At 43.7% G+C, this 18,680-nt stretch overlaps 1 protein-coding gene across 1 annotated transcript in view; it reads left to right on the top strand.

The window, feature by feature from the left end:
* The window catches only part of gas2l1 (growth arrest-specific 2 like 1), an 85,231-nt gene extending 66,779 nt beyond the window's left edge, over positions 1-18,452 (top strand). The window contains exon 5 of the mRNA XM_072490741.1: positions 12,343-18,452. Coding sequence (XP_072346842.1) covers positions 12,343-14,164 — 1,822 coding nt within the window. The 3' untranslated portion in view covers positions 14,165-18,452. The remainder of the gene's footprint in view (positions 1-12,342) is intronic.
* The last annotated feature ends 228 nt before the right edge of the window (positions 18,453-18,680 follow it).

Below are 18,680 nucleotides of genomic sequence, written 5' to 3'. Positions count from 1 at the left end.
GGAGTTGGAAAATAACCATCAGGAATGCTGATTTTTGTGTTTGGTATCCTTAGACTACTGGGACTAATTATAACGTCCCTTTTGCTATACCGGTTGAGCCCTATCTCCTGATAGGTCCTCAAGGAGAGGTATTGTTAATACTGCTGATGGGGTTTAAATATTCCTTTTTTTCAAAGTAAAATGTATAAATAAACACATACGAAAGGTATGAGGTTATCGCTTTCATTTTAGGGTTAAGGCAATAATTGAAAGTGCTAATATCTACACATGCACTTGATCAAAGGAACAGATTTGTCACTTGATATTTATCAGAAGGCATTATGAACATTAGCCTTGATGTCGAAGGGTCATTAAGTTTAACAAAAATATCTCCACTTGCAATCTGGAACAAGCTAATGGAATTAGATCAGGCCAAAGCCTGCAAGGTTTAAGGGCTCAGTCTTCTGCTGATTTCCTGTTAAAGGGCCAGAAAACAACAATGCTGCACTTTGAGTGTCTTTGTTGAAAAGTAGCTATATTATTTCTCCAGTCAGCATCGACCTTTACACAACGTGCGTCACGTTGTCCAGTGCTTTTGCTTGATTTCTTCTGAGAGAAAATATGGCTTTTATAGTTCTTCCTGATTGTTTGGGTCAATTAAAGTTTATTAATCGCTCTGGAATTGGCATGCAAGTTACAGGAAAATGAATATTATTTCTTTGAAATCATGCTTTCATCTGTCTGGCTTGCAAGAAAAAGTTGGTCCTTGATTATTTTATTCTCCCTCTTTTCAACCTTGGTATTAGCCTGGATTATGGGCCTCAGCCTTTTAACATTGAGAAGCTGAGATGAAGTGAAAACCAATTGATCAGAAGGAGCCAGCATTATTCACACTAATGAAGCCTGCTGCAGCTTTGAAGAATTGAACATCTTTAACTTTTGTGCAGCTACAGTATGAGTCATGCTTTTTGGCGCTTCAAGTACATCTTGCTTCGGACCTGGGTGGTGGTAATTTTAAACTAACCTGTCTGTCCACAATTTGAGTCGGGCAAAATGCTACAGGTCAGAGGAGAGTAAGAGTGTGTAAAATCAGTATTCCACCTGACCCTGACTGTTCCCCCAAAGGAGTAGATCAAAATGACTCTACCCCAGTCTGAAAGTTGTCATAATATTCACTCATGTATATAATGAGATGCAGACAGGCAGTGATTGACACACAGGATAACCAATGAACACACATGACACATAACAGCCAATCACCAGTCAGGAAACCACCACTATAAAGCACACAGGGCATTAAGATTCTCTCTACAGGACACAGCTACTGAGATAGTAAGAGTGCACAAGCCAGTGAGCACTATCACCATGAGGTAGAGAGTTAGCCTGGTCGAGCCAGTAGGAGGTTATCAGTTAGATTGATAAGAGTGTCAACTCACAGCAGACTATGTACAGCAATCAGGAAGTTCAATAAAACCGTGTTGGACTATCTCCGGTGTCAGAAGCCTGTTTCTAGTTTCACTGCATCCAGTTGCAGCCAACGTTGAACCAACTTACTTAACACATCAAACGTGAGGACCAATTCCATCGCGGCCCCCATCTGGGGCAGACTATTGGCTTTCTGTTTGTGACCATTTTCTCTTTTCTGTCTTAGCCGATGGAAATTGACAAATGAGTCAATGACTTGAAATCCACTACTTATGTACCAAACGTAGACTATGCAATAATTTAATCACTGTACAAGGTTCAAAAAATTGCAAAGAAGTCGATCTGTGATAAAAGTAGACACAAAGACCCAATTGTTTTTAAAGGATTAAGCATGATAATTGTGTTTATGATAGTGTCAACTATTAACCTTCCCTTCCTTTCCACCATGCATACTAGAGGATGGGCATCCTGACTCCTCCTCGGGCCTGCATCCTGGATACATCAATATACTAAACACAGCTCTGATGAAGGAATGACCTGTAGCTTACTGTTCGCAAAGTGTAAAGATGCTTTTAAGCCGACGTTCAGGGCAGAGTTTGGTCAGAGGTTCTTTTTTTAATAAATTTAAAATACCCATTTTTTTTCCCCCCAATTAAGGGGCAATTTATTGTGGCCAATCCACCTACCCTGAACATCTTTTGGGTTGTGGTGGTGAGACCCACGCAGACACTGGGCGAATGTGGAAACTCCACACGAGCAGTGGGCTCGGATTGAACACAGGTCCTCGGTGCCATGATGCAGCCGTGCTAACCACTGCACCACTCATCTATGCCTGGGTTTGGTCAGAGTTTTTATTTTCAATTTAGTGTACCCAATTTTCTTTTCCCAATTGAGGAGCACTTGAGTGTGCCCAATTCACCCGCCCTGCACATCTTTGGATTGTGGGGATGAGACACACGCAAACACCGGGAGAATGTGCAAACACCACATGGACAGTGACCCGGGGCTGGGATCAAATCCAGGTCCTCAGTGCCGTAATGCAGCAGTGCTAACCACTGTGCCAGTCGATGGGGTCGATTCTTAATGGATTGTGGTGCCAGCAGCCCTGTTAACCTAAGTACTCGTTCCTCCTGCGTGAACCTAGACAATCAGTGCCTCCATCTGTGTGCTTTCAGCACTGATTCTGATCTTAACTACATATCATTCCACGCCGGATTTTTTCATTTAGATTAGTAAAAAGTGCAGAAATTCTCTTTCCTACTGCAAAGTTGCTAAAGCCATTCGTGGTCGTCTTCGACTCCAGTTTCTCCATTGTGAGCCCGCCCGCTGCCGGCGAGGACAGAGAATTTGGCACTCAGCCAAATCTCCCATTCACTGCAGCGGGGCCGGAGAATCCCACCCTCTTGCTTAGTGCAGACTTGGCTTCAAACTGGGATGTTCCTCGGCATGCCCTTCGCGAATTCTCCGCTTGGAAACATCCGACTTTTTTTGAACTCGCCCAGCTTGAATTTGCATTCTGACCCAGTAAGAATTGTAGCTCCTGATAGAAGGTACATGATTTTAGCAACTCGAAACTCCTTCATTGAGGGAAGTTTTCAACAAATGGAGTCTCTAACTCGAATAACAGCAATTTGCATTTTTATAGGACTTTAAATGTGGTAAAACGTCCCAAGCATTAAATGAGACCTGAGCAAGTGTTGAGGTGGCCCAACAGGTAGGTGTACAATGTTTTTGAAACCTAGAAACATAGAAGATAGAAGCAGAAGGAGGCCATTCAGCCCTTCGAGCCTACTTCACCATTCATTATGACCATGGTCATCAAGTTCCATACCCTGAACCCGCCTTCCCCCCTCATATCCCATGATTTCTTTAGCCCAAAGAGCTATATCTAATTCCTTCCTGACATTACACAACGTTTCGGCCTCAACTCCTTTCTGTGGCAGCGAATTCCACAGATTCACCACTCTCTGGGTGAAGATATTTCTCCTCTCCTCAGTCCTAAAAGGTTTACTTCTTATCAGCAAACTATGACCCCTAGTTCTGGACTACCCCACCATTGGGAACATTCTTTCTGAATCTATCCTGTTAGAATTTTGTAAGTTTCTGAGATCCCTCTTACCCTCGTGATCTCCAATGAATATAATCCTAACCAACTTAGTCTCTCCTCGTATGACAGTCCTGTCATCCATGGAATCAGCCTGGTAAACCTTCACTGCATTCCCTCCATAGCAAGAACATCCTTCCTCAGATAAGGACACTAAAACTGCACACAATACTCCAGATGTGGCCTCACCAATACCCTATATAATTGCAGTAAAACATCCCTACTCCTATACTCCAAACCTCTCGCTATGAAGGCCAACACACCATTTGCCTTCTTTACTGCCTGCTGTACCTGCGCGCTTACCTTCAGCGACTGGGGCACGAGGGCACCAAGGTCTCTGAGTATCCACCTTTCTCAATTTACACCCATTCAAATAATAATCTGCCTTCCTCTTTTTGCTCCCAATGAAGATAACCTCACATTTCGAAGTTGAGGACATGTGTAAATACGGGTGATGGGTTTTGAAAGCGGGTTTCTAGTATGTACTGTGCAGCATGATAGCTGAAGGTTTCGGTACTGATAAGAGAGGTTGACCATGTCCCCGGTTTTACTGATGCAGTATGACATACTGAAAAACACTTTCTCTCTCCTGAGTTTCAAATTAATGCGACTCTGAAATCATTTTTCATAGAATAGAGAAGCTACTGGCTGCTTGGTGCTTAGTATAAATCATGAAATATCCGGCCTATGGAAGCAAAGTCTGACCTCCCCACTGGTGGTGCACTTCCAATCCAGTATTCTGCTAATTCATTTCAGATCAATAGCATGAATTATTCATCAACCAATCTGTTCAGGCTGATTTTAAAAGCAGGTCCTTTAGTACATTACTTGAAATTGCAAACGTTCAGTAAAATAAAAATCCTAAGAGTTGATGAGGTGCAATGAACTGAACATTTTCTACCTCACTGGACTGAAAGTTGCCTCCAATGGGTCCGATATGAATTCAGTTTGTGCAGTCTTAATCCACTTTCTAAAGGGCACAGCCCAATAGCATTGAACTGGTCTTTAATTTGACATGGACATCCTGGGGATTACGATTGACCAGAACCTGAACTGGACTAGCCGTATAAATACTGTGGCTATAATAGCAGGTCAGAGGCTAGGAATTCTCATGGAGCCCATTCGGCCCATCATGTCTGCACCAACCCTCTGAAAGAGCAACTCCCCCACCCACCCTGCCCAATGCCCGTAACCTAAACAGCATATTCCTGGACACTTTTATCATGGCCAATCCACCTAACCTGCACATCTTTGGACTGGGAGGAAACCGGAGTACCCGGGGGAAACCCACACAGACACGGGGTAAAATGCAAACTCCACAAAGAGTCACCCAAGGTTGGAATCGAACACGGGTCCCTGGCCCTGTGAGTCAGCAGTGGTAACCACTGTGACACCCACCGAACCACCTGCAGTGAGTATCTCACCACCTGACTCTACAAGCCACAAGTCAGGAGTGTGATGGAATGCTCTCCATTCGCCTGAATGAGTGCAGCTCCAACTCTCAAGAAGCTCAACACCATCCAGGACAAAGCCCACTTGATTGATATCCCTTCCACAGACATTCACTCCCTTCACCACTGATGTACAGTGGCAGCCGTGTGTACCATCTACAAGATGCACTGCGGTAACTCACTAAAGCTCCTCAGGCAGCATCCTCCAAACCCACTAACATCCTCAAAGGACCAGGGCAACAGATGCATGGAAACACCACCGGTTGGAGGTTCCCCTCCAAGTCACCTCACCATCCTGACTAGGAAATATATCTCACTGTTCCTTCACTTTGCTACGTCAAAACCCTGGAACTCCCTCCCTAACAGCGCTGTGGATGTGCCTACACCTCCGGGATTGCAGCGGTTCAAGAACGCAGTTCACCACCACCTTTTCAAGGGCAATTAGAGATGGGCAATTAATTCTGACCTAGCCAGCAATACCCACATCCTGTGAATGAATTTTTAAAAAACAGTGGGTGAAATTATCTTGGGACAGTAGTAAATTGGCAGCTTGTTTTACATCTTACCCATTTTTTTCTTTTTCTATGCAACTTAATTGCCAATTTTGGTCAGTGTTAAATGTGAGACATGTGGGCGGCTCGGTCGTGCAGTGGTTAGCACTGCTGCCTCACAGCACCGAGGTCCCAAGTTCGATCCCGGCTCTGGGTCACTGTCTGTGTGGAGTTTGCACATTCTCCCCGTGTCTGCATGGGTTTTGCCCCACAACCCCAAAGATGTGTTAGGTGCATTGGCCATGCAAAATGTCCAAAAAGATTAGTTTGGGGATAGAGTGGAGGTGTGGGCTTGGGTAGGGTGCTCTTTCCAAGGGCCGGTGCAGACTTGATGAGCCGAATGGCCTCCTTCTGCACTAGTTTCTACGATAATTGTATGCAAGTGATTAACTTTCAGGGTTCTTGAATCAGTTTTGGATGCAGGAGAAAACTGAATATAAATATAATCAGCATTCTGCAGCGATTTCATGAGTTCCAAAGCACGATTTCTGGTATGATAAATTATCATTCTTCATTACCCCAACTGGCCACACATCATCTCCAAGTCCTAGCAACGTGAATGTGGAAACATCCTGGAGAGCGATCTGACTTTAGATTTGGAAATGATTCAGTGAACAACAAGTTTGAACTTGTTAAGTATTTGTGCATGTAGATTTGCGTGTGAGTGCATTTAGCTGTATGATTAAATATGATTTTAAGAATTTATCTGCTGAAGGCCAGGTATTGGGAATTAACAAGTTCCAATCTGTTCCTGGCATGGGCATTGAGATAATTGCTTTTTCATGCATGCAAATTCTTACACTGTGTAACTACTTCTGATCCAATGCTACGTGGAAGACTATTTTTGTTATCCACAGCTATATTGAATCCCTACAGTGCAGAAGAAGGCCAGTCGGCCCATCGAGTCTGCACCGACATTCGAAAGAGCACCCTGCCCAGTCCCCCGCCCTATCCCCGTGACCTTGCCTAACCTGCACATCCCTGGACACTAAGGGGCAATTTATCAAGGCCAATACACCTAACCTGCACATCCTTGGACTGTGGGAGGAAACCGACGTGGACACGGGGAGAAAGTGCAAACTCCCACACAGACGGTCACCCAAGGCTGGAATTGAACCCGGGTCCCTGGTGTTCTGAGGCAGCAGTGCTAACCACTACCACCGTGCCGTATATGTGTTTATAATAGTGCCATTTAATAAAGGAAAACATCCCAAGGCACTTCACAGCAGCACAATTTGACACTGGTTCATTAGGATCACATGGAGGGTACTGGGATGTGTGAATAAAATCTTTGATAAAGAGGTAATTCGAGAGGGAGAGATAGAGAGGTTTAGAAAGAGAATTCCTACCTTGGGGCCTTGAACATTGAGGGTATGGTGCAGGGAATGGCAGTCCACAAGAGGCCGTGCCAAGGAAAAATTAAACATTCCTGGTTTCCTGGACAAAGAGAGCATTTCTTATTTTATTATAGATTTAATTTTGTAACAAGTCCGGAAGAAACCAATAATGTGATTGCAGAACATCGCCATATAGTTTCATACTTAACAAACTGTTTAAACAGGCTTCAGTCAGATCTGATTAAAAGGACAGTCATGCAAAAGGCAATACTTTTGTTCTGCATATTGTGTACAGGATTTTTAAAAATTCAAGGTAGCAGGAAGTGAGTAATATTATTTAATCAAGGGATTCCGATGATGACGTGAATCATAAGAAGGCAGCTGTTATGCTCTTCCATATCTATAATTTTCTTATGACATGTTTGGCCATGGTGAAACTGTTAATGGCAGTTAAGAGCTGGCCTGTTGTTACACTGGTCTCAGGCCTACATTTAACGTGAGGTTACTTTGATGTCACCACTGCAATAACATAGTCATGTGACCCATAGACCAACTTGTGGAAATGATTGTCCTAAAGCAAGTTGTAACAATTGAGAGCCACCCGGTATAGATTTGAATAAACTATTTTAATTGCTCGTCCAAATTGAGCATTTATATTCTGTTTGCTGTAGACAGCATCTCCAAATTCAGTGCCAAGGCTATATTGTTTGACCTGTCCCTCAGGGGACAGGGGAATGGCTCATGTTTGAAGTGCTGGTTCGGAGAACAACAGTTGCTTTCACAATTAGTTTGCACTGTGTGGTTCTGCCATATAGTATAAACGGACCAGTTTCTACAGTACTGTATTGCATAAGTGAATCAAATATCCTTGAGTGCTCAGAAAGATCGAAGCTATTAAATTACATCCATTGCCATCCCTATTGGGCATGGTAGTTTCAGATGCAAGAATGTCAATGGGGTTAATCGGGCAAATGCTCTTTCAACCGTGACAACCAAATCCTCCTTGAAATGAGGAATTGTCCTTCATGTAGGAGTGTTGCCGGTGACAGATATACTGTAAATATCTTGCTTTGATTACTTCATTTCTGATTGCCATTGATTTTCACCCTGTTCATTTGTTGTCAGGGAGGTCCCATGAAAGATTAGCAAAGCCACAAGCATGATTTTACATTTGATAATGTGATCCTGTGCGGCACCAGTAAAGCCATCACAACTTTGGAGTATCATGTATTTCCCTCTTGTTAAGTTAGACAGATGTGGCAAAATTGAAAGCAGCACAATTAATACCAACAAAGTTGCCTCATTTTTACTTTGTACCGAATCTCATATATTTTTCAAACTTTATTAATAATCCAGCCTTGTGTTCCTTCCTGCTGACCAGTCCTTGGTTATTACCTCACTACAGTACCAAATGTGGTTGAATTTTCAGATAAGTTATTTACAGTATATTTGTCATGTGTGGACAGTGCCGAGTGTGTGGAGCAGTGGTATGAGCCTACAGTTTAGCTCTGTTATACTGCTATGGGCTGTCAGTACTAGCTTCAGTGCAGTGATCTCCTGGAGTTGTTGATTTAGATTTATTGTCACGTGTACCGATGTACAGTGGAAAAGTGTTCAGCATACAGTCCAGACAGATCGTTCCATACATGAAAAACATAGGACTTTACATTTAATTTGAATTCTGTACAAAGGGCTGGTTTAGCTCAGTGGGCTAGACAGCTGGTTTGTGTTGCAGAACAAGGCCAGCAGCGCGGGTTCAATTCCTGTACCAGCTTACCCGAACAGCGCGCCGGAATGTGGCGACTAGGGGCTTTTCACAGTAACTTCATACTTGTGACAATAAAAGATTATAATTATTATTATATTGAATATCAGGTGAAGTGTTTCTGTTTAGTAGCCTTTTTTCCTCTTCCCATTTTTTTTCCAATTGGCTTCCTCTCCAGGCGAAGTTTGCTGATAGAATATTGCATGGGCACTACCAGTTCATCACTATTTTCTAAAGAATGGGCACTTGTTAGGCTAGTCCATCATGCAGTGTGTGTGTATATGTAATGTCTATAGATAAAGACAGGGAGCAGTTATAATTGCACTGATTTTTTTTCTCCCATAGATGACATAGATAACAAAAGGGGGGGTAGGATCAGTACATTTGCGGATGTCACAAAGATTGGCCGGATGGTTAACAGTGAGGTTGAATATCTTGGGTTACAGGAAGATATCGATAGGATGATCAAATGGGCAGATAAGTGGCAGATGGAATTTAACCCCGAAAAGTGTGAGGGTGTGAGGTGATGCACTTCAGAAGGAGTAATTTAACAAGGAAGTATACGATGAAAGGACTGACACAGGGAAGTTCCGAAGAACAAAGAGTCCTTGGCATGTTTGTCCATAGATCTCTGAAAGCAGAAGGTCAAGTTAATAGGGTGGTGAAAAAGGCATATGGGACACTCCCTTTTATCAATCAAGGCACAGATTACAAAAGCGGGGAGGTCAGGATGGAGCTGTATAGAACCTTGGTGAGGTCATAGCTGGAATACTGTGTGCAATTCTGGTCGCCACTTTATAGGAAGGATGTAATTGCACTGGAGGGGGTGAAGAGAAGATTCACCAGAATGTTGCCTGGGATGGAACGTTTAAGTGAGGTTGGATAGGCTTGGGTTGTTTTTGCTGGAGCAGAGAAGACTGAGGGGTGACCTGATTGAGGCGTACAAGATTATGAGGGGCGTGGACAGGGAGCAGCTGTTCCCCATTAGTTGAAGGGTCAGTTACGAGAGGACACAAGTTCAAAGTGAGGGGGGTGGGAGGTTTCGGGGGGATTTGAGGAAAGCCTTTTTTACCCAGAGAATGGTGATGGTCTGGAATCTCCACTACCTGGGAGGGTGGTAGAGGCGGGATGCCTCACATCCTTTAAAAAGTATCTGGTTTCATTTCATTTCATTTCATTTTAATTTCATGAGTACTTGGCACATCATGACTAAGGGATTAGGCGGGCAGGTGACTCCTTTCATCTGTCAGTGCGGACTCTTCTGCACTGTAGTATTCTGTGATTCTATGAAATGAGATTTAATGGAAGGTTTTGAAATCATACAATGTTCCAATAGGATAAATTTGGAAAGACTGGGGCTGAAATTGGTTTTGGGTGATGGTGCAAACTGGCCAATAGTGAAATCGGCAGCTTGTTTTACCATTACCTGATTCTTCGTCATTGTCTTTGATTGCTACTTCACTATCGCGTTCCACATGAGATGCCCAAGACCACTTTCAGCTCCAGTCTTTCCACTAGTTGGGGAGTCAGTGACAAAGGGCTATTAATTTAAAATAGTCAATAATAGAATGAGAAGGGGCAGCACGATGGCGCAGTGGATAGCACTGCTGCCTCACAGCGCTGAGTTCCCAGGTTTGATCCCGGCTCTGGGTCACTGTCTGTGTGGAGTTTGCACATTCTCCCCGCGTTTGCGTTGGCTTTCACCCCCACAACCCAAGATGTGCAGGGTAGGTGGATTGGTCATGAATTGCCCGTTAATTGGGAAAAAAATGAATTGGGTACTCAAAATGTATTTATAAACAATAATAAAATGAGAAGAGACTGTCAGAGAAATTTCTTCAAGTAGGAAGATTTGCAGCCTGGAATGCTTTGCCACTGGGAATAGTTGAGGCAGAGACTTTGCATGCTTTAGGGGAAAATGAGTAAACATTTAAAACAGAAAGATTTGGGTGATGGGGGGATTGGCATTATAACTAGTTTTGGTTTGGTATAAGAATGATAAAGGACACGATTCTCCAGAAAGATTTCTAAGTATTGTAGCGAGCGGGAACTGCTGTGAGCCTCCGGTGCTCGGCCCAGTGAGGCCGGCAAGTGGGATTAGGTTGGGGCAGGTCAGGGACTTTCATATGTCGGTGCAGACTCGATGGGCTGAAGGGCCTCTTCTGCACTGTAGAATTCTGTAATTTATTTCTAGAGAATAGAAATATAGGGGGCGGGATTCTCCGCAACAGAGGCAGAGTGTTTGCGCCGTCGTGAACGCCATCGCGTTTCACAATGGCGCAAAACAGGTGTGGGTACTACCAATACTGGCCCCCACAGGGGGCTAGCACGGTGCTGGAGCGGTCTACACCGCTCCAGCCTCCCTGGCGCCAACTGGGCACCGTGCCAACCCGCGCATGTGCAGTGGTGCCGCGCCAATCCACGCATGCTCAGTGTCGCCGCACCAACCCGCGCTTGCGCAGTGGCGCCGCACATGCGCGGGAGACTTCCTCAACGCGCCAGCCCCGACGCAACATGGCGGAGGTGTTCAGGGGCCAACCACGTAACAAAATAGGCCGGGGCTGGAGAGGCTGGCCCGCCGATCGATAGGCCCTGATCGCAGGCCAGACCCCATCGGAGCCCCCCCCCCCACAGGCTGCCCCGACCCTGCGTGCAGAGTTCCCGCTGGCCCATCAAGGCCGGAGAATCGGCAGCCCGGCCGCAGACAGCGGCCCGCGACCAGCACCGCGCCAAACGCGCCGACGCATATGGCGCCGATTCTCCGCTCCTCACAGAATCGCGTGCTGGCGTCGGGGCAGTGTGGCGCAGTTGCAGTGACTCTCCGGCCCGGCGCGGGGCTCGGAGAATCCCGCCCACTGTGCCTCATTGGGTGACTAAACCTTAAATCAGAACGCCAAGGTTGGTCATTTTTGGCGGTATGCCGTATATGTAAATTAATGGGAGCATTGGAATCTTTGGCTTCATGGAAAATGTAATCGCCTAACTCCACCATTCTTCACCCTCCAAATTTCAGCTCATCCAAAACTCCAAAATAACTCCCTTCATGTTTTCTTATTTCCCGAGTTGGATAGATAGAAGGGCTGCATGTGATTCAAAGTTTGGCCAGTTACATATCAAAATTCTAAACCTAATATCTTTTTGCTGCTCATTTTTTATCCTGTAATGTCCCACTAATCCACCATGGCTGTCCTTGATGACCTACATTAGACCTTGTCCCCTCATATCTTGAAGGTACACTTTTTATCCTTTGTTTTAATTCATTATTAGCCTTTCCCTTCCACGTGTCTAGCCCCCTATGAAACTAAGTCTCCCAATTTCTTTTGGCTCACCTTATCCTGCCACCTCGCCTTGTCCTGCCATTGCAGCTTTTGCCTATTTATGTTCTGTACTCTAATTTCCTTCCTAAACCAGCCTACTCTCATTCCTCCTTTTAATAGGACATCTTCAAAGCTCACTCACCCAAACATCTGTTTGAACCTCGTTGTTGAATAATGTGTGGGGCACCTGAGGGCATATCTTTCTAATTTTATATGAACTATATATTGTTTCAAATTAATGTTGTGACTGTCCCAGCAGGTACAGAAACATTTGGGAGAGTATGTCAAACTGCTGCCACGAACAATGGCATAAGTGTGCAACTGATTATTATTTTAACCAGTTTTCCTAAAGCGTTCCTGTTGTATATCAGATTAAATCTTCAATGGATAAAATTGTTTTCTGTGCATTTTAGGCCAAGAGAATCATCAACACCTCGGCGGCAACCAGGTGACCGTGAAAATATCCCCACGCAGGCGAGAAGACAGAAAACACCACTTTCTGCTTGTAAAGCCTTGAGTGATGATGGTATTTTGATTATAAACAGAACAGCAGGTGAACATGTGATAAAAAGAAATGAGGCACAACAAGATTCAAAGAGAAGGACTGCTCAAATGAGACGAAAGAGTGACTCGTCTGATCCGAGTGCAGGATGTGAAGGGCAGAGCCAATACCCGAGTACAACTCTGCAAAGCCATGGCACCGCGCGTATTTCCCGAGAGCCCAACAGGGCGGTGAGCCAGAACATGGCTGTGTCCAAAAAGGAAAAGTCACAAAACAGCGATGACGTCCTCATGATCAACCGAGGGAAGGAGGGGCTTCATTCCTGGGTTTGGGCCGATGAAACAAAGAACGATAAAGGAAAACCAAATAAAAGAATGCCTAGAGCCAAATCACCGGCTCCATTTGCCTTGAATCATTTGCATGCAACACAGGCGGAGACAAAATGTCCAACTTCGGCAGTCACCAAGGGGAAGAAATCTGTGCCCTTTAGATCATCTAGTCCTGGGCCTAAAACGTCGTTATCCAGACAACCAATGCCATCCTCTAGAACTGGGAGAAGGAATCCGCAGATGTTGTATTATGATAATCAAAACACATTAAATGTTTGTGTAGATTCCCATGGCAGTGACTGCAGTGACACAAATGGGTGTCCTCCAAGCCCCTCATCCGAGACGGGTGGCTCGGAGGAAATATTTAACTCTACCCAAAGCCACGATCCCAATAAAGAACAAGAACTGTACAGGAGCTTTGAGCAGGAGTTTCTGGCAAACACAAAGCAGGTCATGCCAGAGAGTGGTGGCAACGAGACCGTTGTAATGTTTCTTGATACTAATTCAGCCCAACCAGTGCAAAAAGCAGAGCAGAGGATGACTGATTCTGCATACTGCTCCACAACCTCCTCTACTTCATCCATAAACGTAGTGAATAAGCGGCAAAATCACCTCGGAGAAAGGCAAAAAGAGGATGCAGAAAAACTGACACCAATGCCACTGGGGCACTCGTACAGTGACTGTAATTCAGTGGTAAGTGAGATCCAGGAAGGATATGGTCAGGCGGACACTGTAGATGGCTCCGAATGGAATGTAGGGTGTCATAATGTTCTAAAAACTATAGAGAATGTAAGGGAGCCTATACTGTCAAGTCCTTTGGCTGAAAAGAAATTCTATATGATGGACTTGCACAATGTCTCCAGTCAGAGCGGTCCACCAGAACAGGAGGAAGAACAGAATGAAGACACCCCCTACACTGAACAGGAGGACTTTAATACAGTGGACAAAATTACCACTCTGAACATGGATGATGATCAAGGGAATGAGAACAGTGAGGGGTCCTTCATTGAGACGTCCAGTGAGTCGTCTATTAATGTCCAGCTAAATTCCCGTCGCAAATCTGCTGTACAAATGAGACCCAAGAAAGGGCTAAAGAAACCTGACCGAGTGCCCTCTGTCTACAAGATGAAGCTTCGACCCAAGATTCGACCACGAACGGACAATCGACCAGAAAGGAGGCCCTCTCAAATTCCCACACCAGTCAGCTGTAGACCAGCGCTGAAGTCCCCACGGTCACCTCAGATTTCTCTCCAAGACGGCAGTCACTCTCGACGGAAATTGAAGCAGAAAATACTCTTGCACAAAGAAGAACTTCAGAGTTCTAGAGAGGACCTCCTGCCTTCACCCACCTCAGATGGAAGGGAAACACCACCTGTCAACCATGACGAAGACTCCTGGGTCTAACCTAACTAATGAACCCCTTGTGTTTACAGCTTTAAAATCTTTGTTTTGCTTTTGCATTTGTATTGATTTGAAATGAACCAAACTATTATAAGCATCTCCGGTTGAATGCATTTCAGGAAGCTTTGAAACCTTAATCTCTCAATATAATGAATATTGAAGTAAAGGCTGGTGGCCTGTACTACATTGGGAATGGTTTGAGAGGAGAAATGAATCGATTGATAGATGGGATGACGAGAGCCTTCGGATTACCTGTCTATCTTCAGTTTTGCAGTGCACACAGCAGGCAGGGCAGAGATCATTGCTGATACTCGATTATAGCTGATTTACATTGGATTCTTTTACATTCTGCGTCCACCTGTCGCCAGGACTATTGAGCTGTGGTTAGTGTTGAGTTCTGTCAGTTCAAGGGCTGGTGGTATTTAGTCCTTTTTGTTAAGTAATGCAAAGTCTGAACCTGGATCATTTTGTACGATTCTAGGCAAATCTGTCTGGATATGTGACAGCTGCTTGGTTCTGTTTGGGAACCTGTTCTGTGTGCGTGTGAGAGAGGGAGGGAGAGCAGGAATGGATTTGCATCAAATGATCCAAGTTTACATTTAAAACATAATATGAAACAAACCCACCACTCCGGCCAGTGCTCTGACCCAGACACGTGGGGGGGGGGGGGGTAAACTAGCAACAGCCAAATCTGCCTATTCAAATTTCTAATTTGACTCTGTAGTTCATTAATAAATGCACCATGTAGTTCACAGCTAGTCACTTGTGCTTGGTGTGAAGTGAATTCTCTCCACCGGGTGCATAATTGAAAGTTCATTCCTTGTCCCCCACGTTGGTTATTTATTTTTGGCATTTTATTTTGTCAGACCTGAGGCCTGTTGCTCCGTCTGTGCTGCCGCAAGTCGAAATGGTTCTTTGGCAGGACAAATGTAGAAAGGAGGAGATTATGTTTTGCCTTTGACTGGAGTGTGAATGCTCCAACTACCCAATGACTATTTAACCACAGCTTTGCTGAGCAACAAATATCGCCATCACTGCCAAATTGTCCATTGTTAACTCGTTGGGGAAATGGCTCCTGACTGTCGGAGAGTAAATCCAGCACTGACCATTAAACAGAACTCCGCACATTAAAAACCTTATGGGCAGGCCTAGATAAGGGACTAGCCATTTTAAAGAGACAGTAATGGTGGGCACAGCTCTGACGCTGTGGCGTTTTATGTATTGTTTACATGTTACCCAAACACTTTACCCATTGTGCACTGGTATCTTGCCCAGTACCTGCAGAAGTGGGGCTCTGTGCGATTTATGCTGCTAAATAGAATTAATCAGGAGATAATCAATGCTATTGTCTTAATATCTAGCCCTGGATTGTTCTCTGTTCCTGGAGGAATAATTTTAATGGTGTTCATTTAAATAGAAAACAAACTTTTTCCATTGCAGACACCGTAGCGATGTTGAATATTGGGATTTGAGTCGGTTCTTGGCTTATTGTGCAATGTTTATGGCTCACTTCTTCAGTGTTTGACAGATCTGCTTTAAGTGCGAGGCTTTCCTAGTCCATCCCAAAGCAGCTCGTTTCATTTAGGTTATTATTCCCAATTCATTAAGGCCACAGCATGGTTCTGCAATAGGTGCACTTTGTCAGTCACAACTGGAAACATCTGCACAGCATTTTAAACACTGATTTTTATTTCACAATAATTTACTATTCCATGGTACATGGTTCTCCAGGTTTTCGGGAAGGTGGGGCTTTCTCCTTTTTGTAATATTTTGTTTCTCCCAGTTGCTTCCGTGACGAAAGCTTTTACGCCCAGTCACTGGGATGTGTACAAGTGCAGCCAGCGGTGGCTCTGGTAACCTCCTGGAAGTATCTGGAGGCTGCCCTGCTGCCTGTCACTTCCCATGTTGAGAATTTGGGCATTAAAGGCATGAACCCAGGTGCTGCCATTTCATGTCACGGTGCATTGGTGCTCCCACAGCCTGCATGGTGACTGCTAAACTCATTAACTTCAGGAAAGACCAAGCTTAGATTGCTTGGACGGCTACGAGTTTGTGCTCCAAGCCTGTGCCAGGACTAAATGCTGCTACAGTGCCTCAATATTGCCCCGCCTGAGCAGATTGGAGACTGGGCACCAACTCAAGCCAAGAAGCAGAATCAGACCCAACACCAATGACGGCTATGGCTCAAGACCAGGAAGATTAGCACTCCATTAGATACTTTCTAATAATTTAGGTCACCCCAGAGGTACCCGTTGGTTTTATTTATGCTGTTTACCAAAGATTGGATTGATTTTGTCTCTGAAACTATTTCTCCCCTTTCTCATTTTGAAATTTTGATTCTGGATTTGAATTTACAACATGAATGAATTATTTCTGTTAAAATAACTTGTCCTCTAGTACTGACTTTACTTCACACAGCTCCAGGTAATCTCTTGTAATGACAGCTTGATAAAACCTGCACATTGACTGACACACATTCCGTTTAAAATGTTAGGTGCTGTGTCTGATTGTAGATCTAATTGTGTTGCTGCTATTTGCAGGGGCAGTGTTTGCATGGTGAAGTGTTAAGTATATACTGTATTAACCTAATGCAAAACTGATATTCTTATGGAATATTGGCTCAATTGTGGAAAGCATATATTTGGGGGGTTGGTTGTGGGGTATTTTGGGTTTTTTTCCTGGCATGATACATATTCAATGTGTAAAATCGTTATTAGGTTTGCAGTTATAACTATGCAATTACAACTGGTGAAAATGTGTTTTAAAGAACTTTTAGCTCTTGAAAGAATAATTTGATAAACACTGATTGTAGTGAACAACTGTTCTGCTCAGGGTCACTGGCACGAGGATGTGTATATATTAATTGTGGCACATTAAACCACATAGCGAAATCCTGATAAACTCTTAACTAATTTCTTCGAACTTGAAAATGCAGCCAGATTTGTGAGATTGCACATCGGAACGTTAATTTGCACGGTGCTTCTCACGTTGAAAAGTTGAATAATTAAGAAACTGTTATCCAATGTCCAGAATTTGCCTGCGATTGGAATTCCTACATTGGACGAGTCAATGAATGAAGAATGATTGTTGTTTCATTTAGAATTTGGCACTTGAAATGGATCTTGGACTATTTCAACAGGATGTGCACACTGTCTCCAGAAAGGCAGCTGGTGTCTTGAATGCACTAACAAAACAGGTGCTTTTATGAACAATAGTACAGCAAAAGAGGCTTGGCAGATCCAGTCTACCATGTAAAATGGTACAAAGGAGCAGATTTGCTTGCAGGTGTTCGCTGCTTTCCCTCGACTGTTAGTGATTGTTGTTCATGCCAGAATTCTGCCTTTCTGAATCTACCCCTTTGCCCTCTGATTCTCTCTCTCACTCCCTCCCCTTTGACTCTCCGCCTTTCGATAAAGCAATTGTTATTGGGAAAGCGATCCATTCTGTCTTCAAGAATTCAAATAAAACGTTATTCTTATTAGGGCAAAAAAATCTGCACTTTTTCCTCTAAAATATGAAGGGTGGGACAGACCAGACCTATCTGTACTTTCCCTTTGTCTTGTCAAGGACTTAACAAATGGCTCAGGAATGGGAATGTAAAGACAAAGAAAGGTTATCCTTGTTTAAATACATGTTTAAATACATTTTTTAAAAAGTCTTGAGGATAGATGGGATTTGCTTATAGCAAGTTAAACTTGGCTTGAATCAAACATTTATTCTGAATTATAATTGGTGAAATAAGGTTCTCCTGTCTGTACAAGAGGAAATAAAATTTAGCAGGGGTGGTGTAACAATTCAGAGGACCGGCACCTTTAACTGAGATTATTAATTGAGTATAACTTTGGGAAACAGTAAAAGTGATGAGAAATTTTGGAGAAAGGTTGCTGACCAAAATGCTGCCACAGTTTTGATAAGATCCTTGAGAACATGTTGTGCAGTGCATATGTAAATAGTAAGGCAATGCACAGTCCTGCAAAACAAATACCTTGCCTATACCCCCACCCTTGCCTTAAGGTAATGCTTCTAGTCATTTAAATATAAAGGAGCATACACGAGATGTAAATTGTTGTGTTTGCAATGGACAATGTGTCGGTCTGCCCTCCTTTGGAGTGGAACAAATGAGAATTCAAACCGTTTGAAACTTGACATTTGGGATCGGGTGATGTCACGGAAGAAAAGGAACATGTAACAAAAATTTGCAATATTTGTAAATGTAGTTTATTTCAAAGCAATGTCTCATCCTAATTGTATTATTTTAAAAAATAAAGTGTAATAAAGTCATTTTTTTTTTTAGAGAAACTAGAAGTGGTTCCTGTCTGAAGTTTCCTGTCATCTCTGAAAGAGGCAAATTTGGAAATACTCAAGTCAAAGAGGAAAAACAAGTTGGGATGATTTGGGCGTATGCCTTCATCAGAACCTTGGGGGATACAGTGCAACAGCTAAACAATATAACCTGCCTTCTCTTTATGGATGCTGACTGATCTGCCCTGGGTATTCAGCATTTTCAGTTTTTAAAAAA

This window comes from Scyliorhinus torazame, chromosome 1 (assembly GCF_047496885.1).
Source record: "Scyliorhinus torazame isolate Kashiwa2021f chromosome 1, sScyTor2.1, whole genome shotgun sequence".
Lineage (NCBI taxonomy): Eukaryota > Metazoa > Chordata > Chondrichthyes > Carcharhiniformes > Scyliorhinidae > Scyliorhinus > Scyliorhinus torazame.
Note: the sequence above shows the minus strand (reverse complement) of the source record. Positions and strands in the feature narration are given on the sequence as shown.